The sequence below is a fragment of the Calidris pugnax genome, unplaced genomic scaffold (genome assembly GCF_001431845.1).
Source record: "Calidris pugnax isolate Ruff unplaced genomic scaffold, ASM143184v1 scaffold116, whole genome shotgun sequence".
NCBI lineage: Eukaryota > Metazoa > Chordata > Aves > Charadriiformes > Scolopacidae > Calidris > Calidris pugnax.
In genome coordinates, this window is record NW_015090877.1 from 1,104,813 (window position 1) to 1,124,546 (window position 19,734).

The following is a 19,734-nucleotide window of genomic DNA, read 5'->3' on the forward strand; positions in this document are numbered from 1 at the left end:
GCCCCTCTGCTGGGAGGGGGGGCTGAGAGAGTTGGGGGGTTCAGCCTGGAGAAGAGAAGGCTCCAGAGAGACCTTAGAGCCCCTTCCAGTCCCATAGCCTGTAGTGATGGGACAAGGCATAATGGTTTTAAACTGAAAGAGATCATAGCCTGTAGCAATGGGACAAAGCGTAATGGTTTTAAACTGAAAGAGGGAAGGTTTAGCGAAGGTTTAGTCTAGGTATAACGAAGACATTTTTTACCCTGAGGGTGGTGAGATCTCTAGGTATAATGAAGACATTTTTTACACTGAGGGTGGTGAGAGCCTGGCCCAGGTTGCCCAGAGAAGCTGTGGGTGCCCCATCCCTGGAGGGGTTCAAGGCCAGGTTGGAGGGAGCTTGGAGCAACCTGATCTACTTGAAGATGTCTGGGTTCATCACAGGGGGGTTGGACTCGATGACCTTTAGAGGTCCCTCAACCTAATCTACTTGAAGATGTCTGGGCTCATTGCAGGTGGGTTGGACTCGATGACCTTTAGAGGTCCCTTCTAACCCAACCATTCTACGATTTTATGATTCTATGAATAAAAAATCATAATGATGCTCTGGAAATTCTGCCCATGATAAAAATTATAATGATGCTCTGGAAATTCTGCCCATGATTTCTCTAACCTGGTTTCTCTACTGGGATTATTCAGATGTCAGCATGCAGTTCCGAATCCTGACATGAGGTTTACAGGTAGATTATTAAATGCTCAAAAAATCCCTAAGGGTGATGGCTAATGCTGTAGTATGTGCTGGAATTAATTGTATGGTACTGACACTATCTCGATAACATTATTCAAAATTGAGGAATGAAAGTACTGTCAGAGAGTCCTGTCAAAAGCCCCACCTGAGAGAATTTGGTGAAATGAAATTAATTAGTTATTGCTTGGCAAAGTAAGTAAGAGAGACAGATGAAGCATACTCAGGTCCAGCAGCTTTGTCTGCCCTGTGGCATCTGCACTGGGCATGTCTAAAACGCAACATCTGCACTACCCCCAGGAACAGCACAGCTCCTGATTTTCACCGAAACAAATACTTTGAAGTTTGGGCTGAAGGATTCGTGATGAAAAACTCATCAACCCACAATAGTGGAGATTGAAAATAGCAAAAAACTCATGCGGTTGACACGCTACTCCTTTGCCCCCCAAACCACCCCTTCCCACGCCCGAGGGCCCTGTTCTCACCTGCAGCCTGAATGTGTGTGGAGAGGCTCCTAAAATCTGGAGGAGAGGGTCCTGAAGGTTGTTCCAGATAAAGATCCCATCATGTTCTTATCAAATCCTTGCTGAAAGACGTATATGAAAAGCAGTGAGCACGTATCGGTTTCAAAACTGACAGCTATCTTTTGCTGTGAGAGCCTCCTGCCCTACTTCCACTGTCCTCCTCTTAAAGTGTGCTTCATTTTCAAACAACCTCCTCTGTCCTCTCTCTACGTGCCTTCAACACATGAACCATCACCCGTATTGGTGGACTTCATCTCCCTTGCATTGCTTTCTGTCCACCAAGAGCTGGACTTCTCCAGCTTTGCCGGAGGAAACCTTTACTTAATCCTTCACTGGATATTATTTCATCTTATTCCTCATCCTGGCAAAAACAGCACAGATATATGCATGATGCATACACATGTCTTCGCAGACTCCCATCCTTCTCATTTGGTGTATACCTATGCAATGAACATCTGTGTGAGCACAGGAGTGACTCAGTCACATCAAAATGAGTTGGCCCAGGCCCCCGAGCGGAGCCTGGCACAAAGCTACACGAGCTCCCGTGGAGAAAGTCCCTAACCGTTAATACTAGAGCGATGTTTAGGTACTCTCTCCCTTCCTGCCCCCGGGGTACTCCCCTTTGTGGATGTTACTCCTTCTCTTTAATTTGGCCCTTTCTGCAGGTGCTGCTGCTGCGGAGTTGGAAAAACCCAGCTTGTTCAAAGCAAGGCCGGGGCAGCCAGGAGCTGGCTGGGAGCCCCGTCTGGCTCTGCACCTTCACAGTTTCTGTTGCAGGGAGCAAAACAAACCCTAAATACTCCTCTTCTTGGTTTATAAGATTATCCTGACTGTAGGGGCGAGGTAACCACAGGGTAGGGTTATGGACACAGAAGAAAATGGGGGGAAAGAGAGGACGAACCTGTTGGGGCAGGCTGATCCTACCTGATGGACTGCAGTGAAGGGACTCTCACAAGCTAACATGAAATGTCCCGTTCTGTTCCCAGCACAGGACAGTGCCATGCAAACAGGGCACCATCGACCCCAGCAGCATCACGGAGGAGCCCACCCGAGCTAGCATCATCCCCAGGGTGAAAGCTGCCCGACACAGACACACTGACACCCGCAGAGTCCCTAAAGTCAGTCCTGGCAGCTTCATTTGTGACTCGCTGCCTCTTGCTGGGATCTTTGGTAGGTGCCTGTGTGCTGAGACCATCCTGGTCCTCCCAGCACCTGAGCTCCTCCCAGCCACTGCCCCACCTGCTGCTGAATTGCCTTTGTGAATTGCATTGAGTCAAGACCAGGGTTGTTCTTGTCAGCCAAAAAGCAGAAGTATTTTCCTTACCTGCTTGAGCACACTCTGGAGCTCCCTGTTGGACCAAAGATCTGTCAGGAGGAGGCGAGCAGCTTCGGCCGCTTTTGGACAGGAGCTGGGAAGATGAAAGCAACCCCAGTGAATTGAGGCAGCCACAGAGCAGCGACCCACACGCATTACCCACAGCCTTTAAATGAGCCCATCTCCAGCAGGGAGGCTGGCTAGGCTTGGCCAAGGACTGTCAATAAAACCTGCCTTGCTCTCTCAGCAATGTTTCGCGACAACAACCTCTGGGACCGGCACAGGAAAAATGAGGGGAGGATTTGAGTGGAAAAAAAAGGCATTGAGCTGAGCTGAAGGAGTGTTTCTGGAGTGTGAAATCTGGGAAAGAGAAGGGAAAAGGTGCCAACCCTTCCCTGGAGTCTGCAGGAACAGTGTGGGCGAATCACTCGGGAGGGCAGCAGAGGAACGGGCTCTGCGCTGCCTGGTGAGGACAGAGGAGATGGGAGCATTTGTAATAACAACATCTGCAGCCATAAGTCCTTACTCAGCACAAGTTAATAGATACTTGCTCACGTAACAGCTCCGAAACCGTGAGTCATAAGCAGTACCTTTTATAATTTTGGAACATTTCATATGACAACCTAGATATAAGCCTCCTTGCTGGTTCTTATCGCTGCTCCTGATCTGCTGGACCTCGTCCTGCCTGTGGGAGACTCCTGGTCTGGGTTCAGTGCCACAGCCCCAGCCTGTCTCAGCCAGGGCGATGGAGAGGTACCAGACCAGACTCAGGACCCTCCCTGTATGACACAGTGTCACAAAACATCGTAGCCTCAAAGTAGTCCTCATCAGAGAAATGAGGCTGAGAGTGGACTTGAGGGACAAGCACCACACTCTGAGTGTGAAAGGACAAGTATGTAACCACATTCAGTAAATTTTTGGGGCATTTCTCTAACACGCATGGCAGTTTTTACTAAAGAAATTAGCAAGGGATATTTCTCTAACATGCATGGCAGTTTTTACTAAAGAAATTAGCAATTTAACCTGGTCATAAACTACAAATGGGTTGTGCAGATTGCTCATGTTGGTATTGCATGGAGGAGCTGCAGACCATCAGAAACTCTTGAGCAATGTTTAGGGGACAAGAGAACTAAGTTTTATTGCAAAATCACTTCTTTGGTTATAACCTTTTGATGCCGTCATCAGAATGACTGTGTTTAAAAAAATAATTGTGGCTGCAAAATTGCTTGTGGCTGAGAAGCCATTAAAAAACAATCAACCCAGAGTTATCTGTGATTAGGTGATGGTCAGTGCATGTTCCTGGACATTGTTTTTCAAGGATATGTTGTTCCATGTTGTTTCTCTCTTTCTGAGCTAGAGGAATTTTCTTTTTCTTATAATTTGCTTCTAATGATGGCTAGTATGTACTCTTTGTCATTGTGACTTCAGAGCACACCTCAAAAGAACTTTTCAAACAAAAATTACCAGCATCTGGTATCTAAGCCATTTCCAAATGTAAATGAAAGAATTTGTCCACTCTTAAGTTGAAGGATTTTTACTGATTCTGTTTCATAGAACATCTACTGCTGGAATTTAGGTATAAACAGATTAAGCATGAACTGATGGAGCTGTGATGACAACGTCAGCGCCTAAAGTAGCATATCTTAAACAAAAGTGGTGGGAATAGTGTGTGACTGCAGCAGCATAGAACATGGAACAGAGTATCAAGGACAGCTGATTTGGGGAAAAAAACAAGTTACCTGCTTTCTTAAAAACAAGTTACCTGAAAATAAAAGTTTTTAAGGATATTCTGTTTTTCACAAACAGAATTATTTGTAAAAATTTGTGGAAAGACCACAGGGAAGGTGTCCACCAGTGACAGTGGCAGCAATCATCCATAAAACTACTGACTTAACAAAACACAACTGAGAACCCAATCAGATGGAGAAGGTGAAGCTGGAAGGAAGTGCGAGGACAGCACAAAAGATGAGGGTTTTGTACACGCATATCAAATAATGGCAGAAAAAAATGATTCCTGAAAGGAGAAAGATATCAAGAACCTTATGTTTGTCACAGGAGAGGCCAAGGGATTCTTGGAAGGACAGCTTCAGGATGTCATGATTTTATAAAATTGATATCAAGGTGCAATCTTTGGAAGAAATGGGAAATTGGAAATACGTGGATGAGTAGAACCTTTCCACAGAAAAGAATCAAGGAAAGATCTGAGTTTCTTCAAAGATTAATTTTGGTAGAATCTTATGGCTGAATTAAACTGCAAAATTTAATTATATCATAGGAAAGGTGGGAAAAGTGAAGGAACAAAGGGAGACTGAAACAAATCAGTGATAAAGTGATAGTGAAAAAAACTGCAAATCTGATGCTTGAAAATTAAAGTAAGAGGTTTTGGAGAAAGTCTTCTAGTTTAGCCATTAGAATTATTGAGAAAAACGATAATTTTGTCAGTGAAATAGTTTTTTGAAAATAAACAGAGGAATATTTTTAAAACAGTTGGAGAAGAAAGATGTAAATGACATCAGACATCACAGTAAGTCAGTAACTTGATATAGTAGCTTGATTTTCAGAAACACCAACAAAAAGAGAAGGTAATAGTCGATATTTTGGCAACTTGGACTAAAAATAACAAAAAGTGAACAAACACCATCATTGCTATGAAGCCCATGTCATAGATGAGCATATATGCAGGAGGAAACAATTATTTAATTGGGATGCTCCAGGAAGGAGAAGAAACCACAGCTATCAGATAAACTGCTGAACCTTTGATGCCTTTCACAGAATAGAGCTACAGGAAACATCCAGGAAAAGAAACCTTAGCTTTGAGGAGTCCTGGTTGACATCTGAGAAGGACATGAGAAAGGAAAAGACCAATCACTTACTTGTCTGTAACCTGGAACCTCTTCCTAAAATATGAATACAAAATTGTTTGAGCATATTAAACTAATGATTTACAGCTTCAAATGCAACAAGATACCAGTTCAAAAAGATGGGTAAAGAAACATTTGTTCATTGGCAGAAGAAACACATGCCAGGCTCTATACAGACATGCTAACCAAACCAGCACCAATGCTGGAGGTGAGGGAAGTGTGTCCTCAGGGAAACTGAGGCAGATTAACAGAGAAAACTCTGCAAAATACTGACAAAGTGCAACAAAGCATGGTGTTCTCTATGGTGATTTGGTCCCATTGAGACCTCCTCTGCTTTCCATTTCTGCTGGCTCTGGTGCTGGGAAGGAAGTTCACAGCATGGGACTCACCACACTCAACATCACTATGGGGAGCATGGGGTCTGCATCCAACCTGGGCAACAGCCCCTGGTAGAGGTGTTTGGTCTAGTGGATGAGGCTCATTTTGGTGTAGGACTGGACAAATCCCACCCTAAAATTTCTTGTTCACCTTCACAGGCTGTACAGGGAAGTGGGAAAGTTCACAACTTGTGAACTAGCAGATGTCCAAGTAGAGGGGAGATCTCTTTCAATTTTGCTTTATGGGAACAGTCTGAAATGATATGGCTTCAATAAGTAAGAATGGTCTTGGGTGTAATTTGTTGTCTTTTTTTTTTTTTAATAAGAATTGAACAGCATAAAAGTCTTCAGGGAGAGAAATGAATAATGAAGGAAATGGAACAATTCCAGTTTGGGACCTTGTAAGAACTGGGGAGTTTCTCAGAAGGAATACATGATAAAGACGGGAGGAACACACTGAAGACATCTCCAGAGTTTAGTAACTCTCGCAGTTTAGTGAGTCATTGCAAACCAAGCTCATCACACAAAACAGTCAAGACAATTAAGGAACGCACAACCCCAGTTAAGCAACAGTTTGCTAAAGTAGTAAATTAGCTGATGACCGGTCTGAGGCATCCAAAGCGGGACTTTAGGCAGAAGTTAATACCCTTCAAAACAATGAAGACTTAGAAGAAGGCTGGGTCACATGTTAATTGGGCTCGCAGAGTGGAAGCGCATAAAAACAGCGAACTGAGAGATGTTTGTTGGCTGAGGTCCAAACTAAACCACTTTAATGACTGAGAGTCTCTGCTGCCATGAAACAAGTGACAGACTGTGAGTGGTTTATCTAAGGATGATGGAGAAGGCATGTGAATGTCTTTTCACAACAGAAAACAATAGGTTACTTGTATGAGGTATTTTAAAACAAAGAAAGATGGTAGGAGAGGTGAAAGTCTAGGAAGGAGAATACTTGGTCAAAGACCATGTAAGTTTAACACCCGTTGGGCCAGAAATGAACATATAGTATGGCAAGAGGTGACAAGCCTTTGCACAGTCTGTGGGGAGTACGGATAACAAGCCGGACAAAATCACTACCATCAAATCTGAAACCAAGTCCTAAAAGAAAAGGTGGTAAAATATGTTGGGATTGCTCAGTTGCTGTAAAACAGATGTGAATAGACCAGAGGAAGTACTTATAAATGTATGTATATTTACACACACTTTATCAAAGCTGCATCTTTGCCACTTGAGGTGGATATTCCAACTGTAGGATGAACAAATCTGAACATTAAAGCTAAACACAATCCCATTATCTCAGAGGTGCGTGAACTTCAGACCTGACCCTCACGACTAGGTTTGAAGGACACCATGAGGGGGAAGACCAGGCCCCAGGGAGTCAGGCTGTGTATTCACATCCCCTGTTTTGAGGGATGGAATTTTTAACAGGGTTTAAGATGTCAATCCTTCAGTTAATTTTAGAATTCCCTAAAATTCAGCCAGCAAATTTCCTGAGGCCCCTTTACAAACCCCACCATGGATTGCTCATGCCTGGTGTCTACCAACATGCTTGAATTTTTTTGGCGCTCTCAATTTACAAGCACAGGGAAAGAATTATGCTTTACTATGGCTCTGAAGGGCATTGGGAAGGCTCTGGGGTTAATGTGGCTTTGCACAGAGTGCACAGGCTCAAAAAATGTCTGTGCATGACCCTCTCCATGCCTTCTGCCCCAGACTCACCCGTTTCGGCACAGGCTTACTACATTATTTAGCATGTTGCTTGTCAAGTAAGACTTTCCCAGGTGTGGGTTGGACATGATGAGGTTCCTCAGAGTGTAACAAGCTGATGTCATGATCTCGCCATAGCTGTTGGTATTTCCAGACTGGAATGACAGGAGACGTGATACATCTGGGAGCACCTGGTGAGCTAAAGAGGTGGAATGTTCCAATCAACATTTAAATAAAACCCAGCACAGGTTTATGTTAGCGCTATTCAATATAAGAATGTAGTGTTATCTCTGGAAGGGGGCAGTAATAATGTTGGACAGTAATGGCATAATTGTCATTGTTTGATTTTCAGAGACAAAATGAGTGCTGCAGGCCTCTGGAAGGGCAATGATATTAGTCATGGGTAGTCAAGTCCAACTCATATCCCAAAATACTATCATCCTCACGATGCTGCAGATTTGTCATTATTTATAAAGCACACAACATGCTTGTAGGGACTTTGAGATAGCACACATTTTGTTAATTAAGCCTGCAGATACAATCTGAAATTGTCCTTTTTGGCCAGAAGAACGGACACTGCTTTGCCCAGTTTTGGAGCTTGGTTAAACCCTATTGTGGGGTTTACAAAGCACGGTGGGCAGAGGTTAGAGGGTTAGAAACTAGACATTGTTCTGGATTCCACTGTTAGTGGGAATTACTTACCCATGGTTTTGTGGAGAACAGGATGCCGGGACATGTTGCTCAGCAGAGAAGCCCCAGACCGGACAACTTCAGAGCTGTTGGACTGGAGGAGCCGTGCTATGCGTGGCAAACCTTTTTCCTTCAAACCAATCATTTGGCTCATTGCGTTGGACATCTAGGAGACAGAAGAGAGATGTCTCATGACTTCTAATGCTGGGAGGACACAACTGGAATGATGTACAGGGCCAGACAAACATGACTACACTATAAAATAAACATCTATATAATACCTTCTTCTGCTACCGTGATCCCACTTACTTTGCCATTTATCCCTCTTCTCCACAGCCATTTGCAAAGTCAGCCTCTCATCCTCTGTGGTACAGACTTCTCTTTCTGGAGCCTGAGGGGGGACAGTTGCTCACCCAACTGATATTCCCATAAGCTGGAGAAGTTTTACCTTCCTGAACCCGTTGCCCTTGCCCTTGCACAACGCCCTCGCAGCTCCCTGACGTGCCACAAGTAATAGGCTGCTTTGGAATAGGAACAGCTAATGATACCTTTAAAAAACAAGCTGAAGACCCAAAATACTCTTCTTGGATCCTGATCTCGTGTTTCCTTATGTAAATCTGGAAGATCTCAGGATGTAGCCAGTGCAGATGAGTGTTCATGGGTGTTGAAGCACATACCCTTAATAAATTGCCCCCTTATTTGTGGAGTCTAAAGTGGATTTCTAGCTACTGCCCCACCAGAAAGGCTGCTGGAGATTGTTGCACCACCAGTGACATTTGTCCATCAACAGTGACATGGAATGGAGGGAACGTGCTGGAAGGAAACCAGCCTTCCAATGGACTGAGACAGAATTTCCCTCCCATGCTCTAGGAGGCACATGTGTCACATGACAGATCCACACCAGCAGGACTGGGATGTCTAAACCTGAGTCTGAGAAGAGACTGAGAGCTCTCTTCTATAAGATTAAGGGTTCCAGTAAGCTTTGCAAGCTTGTCCTCAGTTTTCCTTTCCTTGTGACAGCAAACCCAGAAACCCACCCCAACTCCAGCTCTGAGCTGGAATAAGACCCTTGAAAGGAGAAGACACTTTTGTACATCCAGGCAAATTCCAACCATTCCCTTCCGGAAGGCTGAAATAAGTTGCTTCAACACTGTCAGAGCTGGTTTTTGTTTGTTTGTTTTCTCCCCCCCTGCCCAAAAGACATTCTTGTGTAATGATCTTGATTGCTGAAAGACTTTTTGTTTCCACGGAGCATGGAGTTCCAGCCCCGTTTCTCTGATCAGCTCTGCCCATACTGCGACAGCCTCTCTCCACCTTGTCAGTGCTACTGTTTAGTTAAACTGCCAAAAAAAAAAAAAGGGGTTCCCAACGTATTTCACATTGACAGACTTGTAACAAAGGCTCCCAGGAGATTAGAGCTGGCAGGTTAATGCTGTCCCAGCAGCGAAGGCTCCTTTCGTGAGTCACTCCATGTTTCTGGGTGGAACACTTTGCACACGTGACACGCCTCTCCTACGTATGAAATAATTATCTTTTTATCTCCCTAGCCATCTTATTTAAATTGGAATTGATGAAGTTCGACACAAACAGACAAGTCGAGGTTTGTCCACGTGAAGGCAGCCTGCGAGGACATGCCCAGGGGAGCGATATTGGGCACAGCAGAGCTGCTGTCGTGACGTGGCCCTCGCCGTGCCCTACCTCCTGCAATACCCACGGCGTCAGGCAGCCCTGTCACCTCCACGCTGCCAGACCTGCGGGTTAGGACATCTATCAACGCTATTTTACAAGCAGCTCTGATGTGAGGACAAGCCACAATCCACCGCACAACCCACCCTGTTATTAGAGCCACCTCCCACTTAAAAAACACACACAGGCGGTGGCACGCACACATCCTTTCTCTTTGCTTTGGTGGCATCTGTCCACATGTGCACATCTGTGCACATCTCCACCGATGTCCTGGGAGGAGGGCACCAATAGACACTGGTGGTATGACCAAGCTTGAGAAGCTGCTGGAAAGTGGGATAGACCTTGGGATGCTGATGATAGACCCCATGAGACCCCATTTTTGCCATTAATCAGTACCTCAGCTGGAGCATCCACTGTGGAAAGACTTGCAATAGTGCCCTGAGGTTTAAGGAGGATGTTTTCCTTGTCAATTACTGTAAAGTGTTGACACTTTTGACCAAAGGTGTGTGGAGGAGAGGAACACTTACCAGTCCTCGGCTGGCAGTGAGGTTATTTCCCTTGTCAATTACTATAAGGTGTTGACACTTTTGACCAAAGATGTGTGGAGAGGAGCACTTACCAGTCCTCGGCTGGCAGTGAGGTTCTGCAAAGCTCCAGCACAAGCTTCCAAGGTGGCATCCTTCTTGCTGTGATCCATCAGGCACAGATAGGTGCGGATGGCATCAGAGTGGTAGAGCCAGCTGGGTCCTTTGGGTTTAAAATCCTCCTCAGGAAGGGGGACGCCGTACTCATCATTCTACAAGGAGATGAAAAACTGAAAGCTCAGATCCTGCTCTTCACTTGCAGCCCCTGCCTGGGGCTGAATACCAGATTTCCAAGCTCTCTGTGGTGCATCTTACCTCCATTTTACCGCTCCTGCTGTTGAAACAGCCTGTGAGAGTTTTGTCCATATACACACTCCGGGCCATGTGGTTGAGCTGGGTGTATTTGTTGGGAACTTCGGCATCCAGGCGGTAAGAGAGGTTGTGCAGGATGCAGATGCAATTCTCCACAGACTGAAATCACCACCAGAATAAAAAAGCAAGCATGATATTAGGCAGAAAAATATGGAGCAGCACCTGCTCTAGCTACAGAGAGGACGTACACCATACAACAACTGGCTTTTTCGTAGTTATACTATATAAACTCCTGACTCTGTTTAAGGTAACAATGGATGGGAGAGAAGAAGGAGGTGGAGTAAACTTGAATGAAGGGCCACATAGCCCAAATACTGTGTTGTGGATCTCTGAGCTGACTGACTCAGTGAACCTTGTTAGGTCCCATTGCCACAGACGTGGTGATAAACAGGAAAAGAGAGTGCAGAGGGTGGTTAGATCAAACTGACACCATGAAATGCCAGATCCTGAAAGTCTTCCTCTTGCCACAGTCAACTTTCAATGATTTTATCCATGCCACAGCTACAGATTAGGGGACACTTTTTACCAAGAACAGGCTTTTAGGCCTCCTTCACCTGGATGCCTGAGTGCCCAATGTAAAGAGCAAGGGAGGATCTTCACTAGATACCTCTAACCAACACCAAAACACACAGTTATATTTCCAAAGAGCTGTGTTCAGTATGTGTTGTTCGAAGTTGTCTTCTTGCAAAATCCCTCCCCAAAAGAGGATTTGCTCAATCCTGAGGTCATTTGAAATAATTTTGGCACTTTGCTGGGCATTGAGGACCTTTGGGTGTCTGGCTGGTATCACAGGTTTTAACATCTGAAAATGTGGCTACAAACACCAATGTGTCCAAGCTAAGGGCCATTTACACATAGCAATCAAAGTCACAGTTAAGGAAGGAATTGGCAAAGAGATGCCAGTTCCTGGCTTCTTGCTGAATGTGGTGCCAGTCTGGGGGTTATATAATTGAGTCCTTCTGGACAAAGAGATGTGGTGGTGGAAGAGCAAGAGATGGAGGTTAAGACACTGGAAGGATCCCACGGTGGGAGGGGATGGGAGGAAAGCATAGTGGGGGCTCAGGAGCCAAAATATTTTGCCCTGTGTCTGTGTTTGGCAAAGGAAAATTGTAAAACCCACCTCTACTTCAGGCCCAGAGGACTTGCAACCCTGCAACAGATCACACTGGGATTTGGAAGGATAAGAGCAGTAAGAAACAGTCCAGTTCCCTCTGTGTTTGTTTGAAAGGGATTTTGAGATATTCCCAAAATTGCAGTTATTAACTACGGGGCTGAGCTCTAGCAAACAGCTCGGGGTGAACATCTGGTACCTTATCATCAGGTCGGTTAGAAGCCACGCAGTTCTGGGAGTAAGTCATGACTGAGTCGATCAAGCCAGGGTAATTCCTCATGGTCTGGCGCCCCATGTCTGCAGAACTCAAGTTTCTGAAGAAAGACATCACAGAGCATGTCAGTAGAGTAGGAGGAGAGAGGATTAGTCGGGTTCACTTACTAGTCTCTATGGGATCTGTTCTGGCTATGGCTGAAAATGAATTTAAGGATATTTTTGTAGATTCAGCAAGGCTGGTGTACTGCTCTCATTTTGGAGCACTTCTGTAGGACAGCACTGGTGCATAGCTCTCTTGTTTCTCTTCAGGATTGAGTTAATCTAGGAAAATATCCTCTTAAGGACCTCTGCATAGAAGACATCCTCCATAGAAGACATCCTCCCAGTAAGAGCAACTATCAGCAGTATTTTGCTTTAGAAGCTATGCATATGACTTTACACAGACTCATCGACTCCTTGGAGGTGTTTCCAAAGAGAAGCCTGAACAAAGACCATCTAGGATTATTGTGAAAATCAGGAAGGCACGTATGGGTGGAAGCCTGGAGCTACAGGGGTCAACAGCAATGTTTGTGTGGGAAACAGGGGCAGAGCTGCTGCAGAGCAGCAACCGCTCTGACCAGAGGGATTGACCAGTTTGTAGTGTTGTAATGTACTCCCCGGCACTGGTTGCTGCCAGGACAGAGGAGTTTTTCCAGTAACAGGAAATTATTTTTTGTTGTTTTGTTGGGTTTTTTCTTCCCTGTTTTATTGCCTTGTAGCTTGCAAATGAAAAACAAAGAGGTTGGCAGTCGTTGTGAGATATTCACTCCAGGCGTTCCAGAACTGGATTTGATGTTCACTGTGATTTGCAGCCTCCTCATTAACATGAATTCATCTGCAATCCAGAAATGCTTGAGCAGCAATGGCTCAAGCCCAGGGCAAACCCAAGGCTGTTCTCATCTCTGCGTTATGATGTGGCAGGGCAGTGAGTCAGAGCAATCCCGGCTCACCCCTTGGAGCAGGGGCTCCAGACCCAACCTCCCTGGCTTTCCTCACTCACCTTGCTCCCCAGCTCTGCTCCCCCCAGCCTTTTGAGCTCCCTCCCTGACCTGCCTCCATCAGTCTTCACTGGGGGTGTTGGATGTTGCTGCCACAGACTGGGGTAAGTCTCAGAAGACAGAGCCTGCCTTGAGTTAAACTCCATGGAGAGCTCCACAAGCCGTCTTCGTACTGTTCCCCTCATTTTCATAGAGTATTTTGTGGCATTGGTGGCTTGAGATGGTCTTAAAAGTGGAGCACCTTGTACGTAACATACACTTCACATCCCAATGTGCAACTGCACGGGGAAGGTGCCTTCCAAGAGGGGGAAGGTGCCTTCCAAGAGAGGGAAGGGAGCAGCGCTTGCTATCTTTCAGACACAGTTCCCAGCCACAGAAGACGATAGTATCACGTCTCAAAAGGCCCCTACCGTATTCACCCGTTTCGTTTCATAAGCAGATACAGCTCCTACTGGCTGCATGTCTGGTAAGGGTGCGGTCGGTGCTGCGCTCCCTCGGGGAGAGCTTCAGTTGATGAAAGTACCTAATTATACAGGGTATTTTTTTTTTTTCCCCACTTGTTCCCAGTGAGACAAGGAACTTGCATCCAAGTGGAGGAGGGCGGTAGGAGAAACAGCAAGTCAGGGCGAAGATCCTCTACAAAAGGGCTCCGGCTTTCCCGTGAAAAAAATAAACTACTCTGGGCTCAATCTGTACCTCCCGTTTTGTAGCTGACCTGACTGGTGAAATGAGCCAGGAAAAGTCCAGGGCAGTGGGACGGTTCTGTACTAAACCAGTTATTAAATCAGTGGGAAAATGCTTGTTTACCCCACATAGAGAATTCTGACTTTTTGTTACCTGAACTCCAAACCGGTTTGTTTTCTAGCAACCAAAATTTTCTCTGGAAGCCTCAGAAATCTAATGGCAAAAAGTGTCAAGTTCCACATGTATTTTTTTCTGCACTTTCTCTTAGTTAGGAAAACTTTCTCCAGGTGAACTTTGTATTAATACAATTGCAGTGAGCATGTGTTTAGCTTATTGTAAGGGAATTTAGGCAGCTTCAGCTTTTGTCAACAGGCACAATCTACATTAAGTCCCTGCTTGATGACTCACCTCAAACAGCCTGTAGCGTTGAAGAATACTTCTGGGTCAATAATTTCTCTTGTCCTATTGCAACTGCCATCAGACCAGCCAGAGAAAGGGATGATAACACAGTCTGTCAAGACGGGGAGGGCCTCCTGTATCAACTCCTCTTTTAATTCATCAGTGGAGGAGAGGTTCCAGAGCAGTCCTAGGAAGGAGGTGGGAGACAAGCTCAAGCAGAGGGTCACCATGCATTAGAAACTTTCTTTCAGGTCAGAGCTAATTCCAGAAATGAAGTCCTATTTAATCCCTCTTTGAACTAAGGGTGCAGAGGCTGTGCTAAACCCAAGTCTTTGTCCATCCCCATGGGAGACAGGCAGGATGGGCACCAGGAGTGTGGTATCATGTGGAGGTGGGCATCTAAGCATCCTCCCTCCTTCCAGAATTGGTGTTTGTTGCCATTAGGTTACAGGGGGAAGGCATCTCTCCAGGGATCTCATAAAGACTTGCACACAAGACCTCAATCACACCTGAGGGTGAGCTGCACCAACAAACTCACAACAATCCTTCAAGAAAGGGTGGGACATCAATGAGATAACCCGCCCAACTGTATTGGGCTTGCCAGCACCCTTGGCCTTCCCTGGGAACAGCACGGGGATATACGGTGCAGGAAGGCATGCAAATGGCAGGGTGACCTGGTGGGGAGAAACCTGGGGCAGGTGCTCCCCAATAGGCACTTATGATGTGAGGAACCCTTATGGGACATTGAAGAGCCAAGGCCTCCTCTGCTTTCTGTTTCAGGTTGCCATTTGGTGAGACAGGAGTGTAAACCATCCTCGTTGTGGTATGGCAGCACCATGGTTACTCGCCCTTTGCGTGCTGGAGCAACATGGACCACAGGTGGGGAGGAGCATGGTCCTTGCTGAGGGCTGAGCAGTCTGCTGTGTACCTGTCAGTTGTTTCTGTATTTCAGTGTTCCCTGTCCTCCGTAGAAGGCTCACACACTCCCTTATCCCATTCTGCCGCCGGGTTTCTATCTTGTTGGTTGGATTCTTGAAGACCAAGTTTCGGAGGGCTCCAGCTGCTGCCCGCTGTACGTTCTGGTTTGGGCTGCGGAGCAGCTCGACGAGCTTGGCGATTCCCCCCAGCCGATAGACCTGCACCGGGAAAGACATGCTGCCATCAGCGTGGTGTGCAGAACGTCACTGGGATGGGGACAACTAGAACTGCCATGGCAATGCAAGGAGTCAACATGGTACACACTCAGGGCAGCTGGGAAAGCAGAGGTGGCAGTAATGGCTGGCCAGACCTTGCAGATGGCATATCTGGTTCAGGCCATGGGTCATGAAAATAAAGGTGCTGGCCTTGAGGCTGGAGCTTAAACTCTAGAAGTGGATGTCTGTGAGTAATGGCCATGGACTGAACCCTTTGCTAGATGTAAATGTGCTGGGTCCCACAAACTTTCACCTTCTTCCATCAGTTTGCATCGGATGAAAATGTTGCTCTGCCTTTCTGTAGAGGCCGTTTACAATAATGCAATGACATGATGTGGTAATTTATCTGCATCCTGAAATCACAGGCTGAGCTCAGAGGGATGGTCATGGTGCAGTGTAAACACCCTCAGGGTCAGCCAGAAGCAGTACTGGGCCCTACTCAACAGGGGCAGCATCACAAAAGGGTGTGAACCCAACCTGCAGGACACCACACACAGGCCAGAGAGGTCCAAAGGCAAATTCTTTCAGCTGAGCTCCTCAAAATGACGGGGATGTATTACCAGGTCTCCTGGGGACATGATCCCGCATGGAGCCCCTTCTGGCACAAACCAACCCATCGGCTGGAGATTTGCTGACAATAGAAAATGAATAAGCACCTTTTAGAAAGGAAAGAAAACAAGTGTGCACTGGGATGACTCACATACCTGCTCTGACATATCTTTCTGGGAAGCGATGGGACAGCCCAGTGCTCAGAGACTGTTTTCAACGGTAACGAAGGGTGTGGCCACCCCACAATTAGTGACTGTAATGTGGGCTGGGGTACCTGCCCTGGGTTCAGCTGCAGCAAAGGCACAGAGGAACAGCCCCACGCTGTGCCAGCATGTCCGGATGCACCATTGTGCCGGGAAACGGGAAGCCACCTCTATAGGGCTGGCATCTTGATAGACCCATGCTGGCATGACTGCAAACACACCAGGGTGGGATAAACTTCTGTGACAATCTTGCCACGGCAGATCCATCCTTGAGCTGCCTCCTTTGCTGCGTGTTGGCATAAGTTTAGTAATCGAAGAGAAAGAGCATGATAAAAATAAGCTGCTCTATGAGAGGGGCTTCTGTTTGACCAAATATCTTTGTACGTGATTACAAATTAACCCCTTGGCTTAGAAGGCTGAAAATGGCTGAAATGTCACTGAGCAATGCACAACGAAGACCACAGTGGGATTTAGGACAATTTTGTGTGGCTCTGACACTGCGGCTCTGAGATAGCAAAAGATTCCCATGGAACAGGCTGCAATCCCTTCCAGAAGAGGACACTGCATCCGATGGCAGCTCCCGTATCACCAAAACCTCTCAATTTGTGTCACAGCAACTTCTGGTGATAACGTGGACACAGTCTCCTCTGGTGCCTGGTAACTACTCCCTTGTGTTAAAATCCTGACTGACTGCTATTAAGAGAAAATGGTGGCTAACAGTTGAAAAAACTACTTAATTAATTCCTGAGTGTGGTACCTCCTAATGAGGTATAAGGCTCCATCATGAAAATCAAGGGGACCTATGGATCTTTGGTAGAGGAAAATCAGTTTCATCCATCTCACGTGCCATCACACCCCGTGTGGCAGCAGAGCTCAGAAGGAGTTTGCTCACCTCTTGCTTGGCCGACTCATCCTGGAAGCAGGTGTGCTGGAGGTAGTAAGCACCCATGGCCTGGTATTTGTCATCAGAGGAGCACAGAAGCTGTATGGCTTTCTGGATGGTCATTGTACCATCTATCTCATCACCACATATTCTGTGTTAAAGAGAAATAGAGTATTGGTTGAGTGTTTGGCCAAAAGGGCTATGCCAGTACTGGGAATTATTAGGAAGGAATCAATTACAAAATGTCAAATATTATCACATCGCCATATAAACCACATGGTGCACCCCTAGTGCATTTCTCTGTCTCAAAAAACCACAGAATATAAAAGCAGAAAAAATACAGTGGAGGACACTAACCCAATAAATTATGGAGCCAGTTTATCCAGAAGGAAAGGAGACAGAAAATAAAAGCTCGGTTGAGGTCTGAGATGTCTAATCGTGTCTAAAGTGGAAGGTTTAATGAACGGAGAACTAGTATTCACTGTTCCTTAAATAACAGAATTAGTGGACAAGAGTGAAACCGTCCGTCAGGTTATTAGGACAACCTAATTGTCCTAGGTAGGCAGATCCTTTTCCCACAGCATGTGAGCCTTTGATGTGAGATGTGGTGGAAGCAAAAATGCGAGAGCAGCTGATGGTCTCGGGAGGCTGGAGCAGATCCCTTAGGAAAAGGCGACAGGCATGTCTGGAGTGATGGGATGGACAAATACTGAGTTTATGAAATACTAATAATAGCACTGAGACATCCAGCTCCCAGGTTATGTTTACGTGGGTGGTAATCGAGCTCTTCATAAAAGTTGGCCACTCTCATCATCCCCTGTTATAGGTAAAGAATGTGCCCACAGACTCCAGAGGAAGGATATGAATACCTCCGGCTTGAAGCAGGGCTGAAGTCTTGGGAAAAATCCAAACACCCCAAGATTTGTCCACTTGTTTGGAAATATGAAGGTCCTGCTCTCTTTGGGTTGTACTAATTTAGCATCATCTGTGATCTTTTAACCACATAAGGTTAGAAAAGTGTAAAACCTTTCAGGCTGAGGAAGGAGCTCTGAACTTGTCAAGCTCAAAGCTTGTCAGTGTTTTCAGTTATATCAGTCAGTCTAATAAAAGTTACTGTCTCTTCTCAGCATCCTTGTGCCTTAGGCGTGCAGCTGGCTGCAGCAGGATCTCCACTCACATCAACAGTGTTGTCATTAATTTGCATCAGAGTAAACGACCACACAAGGTTCAGGACTGAGAAGGGTCTAACCCCAGACTCCTCTTTGCTTATTACTATTTCAGCAGTGATGGGATGCAAATGGGAAATGCTTTGTTAAGTGCATGAAATCAGAAAGTATGGGGGCTCTGCTGGGACAACCGGGTCATCATTGTGTCTGATGGATGTTATTCCCTCTTCAGGATCTAGTTGCAACTGATGGGGAATTTTACCTAGAGGTCGAGAGATCAGTTCCTCTTTGAACCACATTAATTTGTACCTGAGCTCTTGCTCCATGTCATACGAGTGAGTGACTATGTAGAAGGGCTGATCATCTTCAGACAATCCGATAGATAACCAAACAATGTTATTTACTAAGTTCTTTAAATAAACCTTTGAAGTATTAAATATTACTATGAGGGAGTGGCTTCTTCAGGCATGGAATATGCAGACTCATTTTGATTGTGCCAAATAAATGTTAATAAAGGTCTAGAAAGGACACCCAAGTGTGGTGACCACCACCAGCAGCTTACAATAAGATAAAACATTTTGTCCTTAAGCATCCAAAGGATCACGTCCGCACAGCACGGGCCAGTTCCGTTCTACCTTAAACCAGGACATAAATATCCACAATTCTATAGCAAATTTCATACAGAACATGAAAAGCCAACAATTATGTTGTGACACTGGTAGACAGCATGAAAGACTGTTTTGTCTCCTTTACCCTCACTGGTATAAAGTTGCACCCAGTTTAAATTACTCATTCAAGCGCCTGTGCAGTCAATGGAGAGAAGTAGCTGCTTCCAAAGAACAACTTGCTTTTGTGTCTTAGACATTTTTCCTAAGACAGGAGGAAGACCTGGCCTCTGGAGATACCTCTGCCTCTGTTGGTACACAGGAATGATAGACAACAGTCTTGGACTGGACCTTAACCATTCAATGTCGACTGTCTTGGACTGGACCTTAACCATTCAATGTCTAAGGTTAGATGAACATCGTTCCACTTTTATTTCTACACTAACAATAAAGCATCACGTCATCGTACTATTTTTCATCAGTTTGAACCTCTACCAAAACTTGGCTCCAAGAAACTTCCATTACACTTGCAACAACGAAACACAAAACTGGAAAGACAAAGTTTAAACTAGAAACTATGGAATATCAGAAATCTTTGGTTCGGGTCCAGAATGCTGTGATTTTCTCTTGTGCTTTTCATGCTGCCGAGACACACAATGGAGCTGAGACACTGGTGATTCCAGCGTGAGTAGCACCAGAGAGACTTGTCCTTTGAGAATGCAGACCTGGGCTGGCAGTGTGGGGAGCCAGGTGTATTAATAAAAGCACCAGGTCAGTGGCCATGCAGCATATGTAGTCATGGTGATTTTTTTTTTTTCTTTTTAATTTACCAAATTAAGTAAACCCCTAAATAA

The 19,734-nt window shown here is 45.6% G+C and overlaps 1 protein-coding gene across 1 annotated transcript in view; it reads right to left on the reverse strand.

Moving 5' to 3' along the window:
• PKP1 (plakophilin 1) overlaps positions 1-19,734 on the reverse strand; it is a 48,913-nt gene that overhangs the window by 4,263 nt on the left and 24,916 nt on the right. Inside the window, exons 4-13 of the mRNA XM_014946279.1 lie at positions 17,119-17,260; positions 15,210-15,417; positions 14,291-14,468; positions 12,145-12,259; positions 10,778-10,933; positions 10,498-10,674; positions 8,205-8,358; positions 7,515-7,701; positions 2,570-2,654; positions 1,207-1,307 (exon numbers count right to left, since the gene is read on the reverse strand). Coding sequence (XP_014801765.1) covers positions 1,236-1,307; positions 2,570-2,654; positions 7,515-7,701; positions 8,205-8,358; positions 10,498-10,674; positions 10,778-10,933; positions 12,145-12,259; positions 14,291-14,468; positions 15,210-15,417; positions 17,119-17,260 — 1,474 coding nt within the window. The 3' untranslated portion in view covers positions 1,207-1,235. The remainder of the gene's footprint in view (positions 1-1,206; positions 1,308-2,569; positions 2,655-7,514; positions 7,702-8,204; positions 8,359-10,497; positions 10,675-10,777; positions 10,934-12,144; positions 12,260-14,290; positions 14,469-15,209; positions 15,418-17,118; positions 17,261-19,734) is intronic.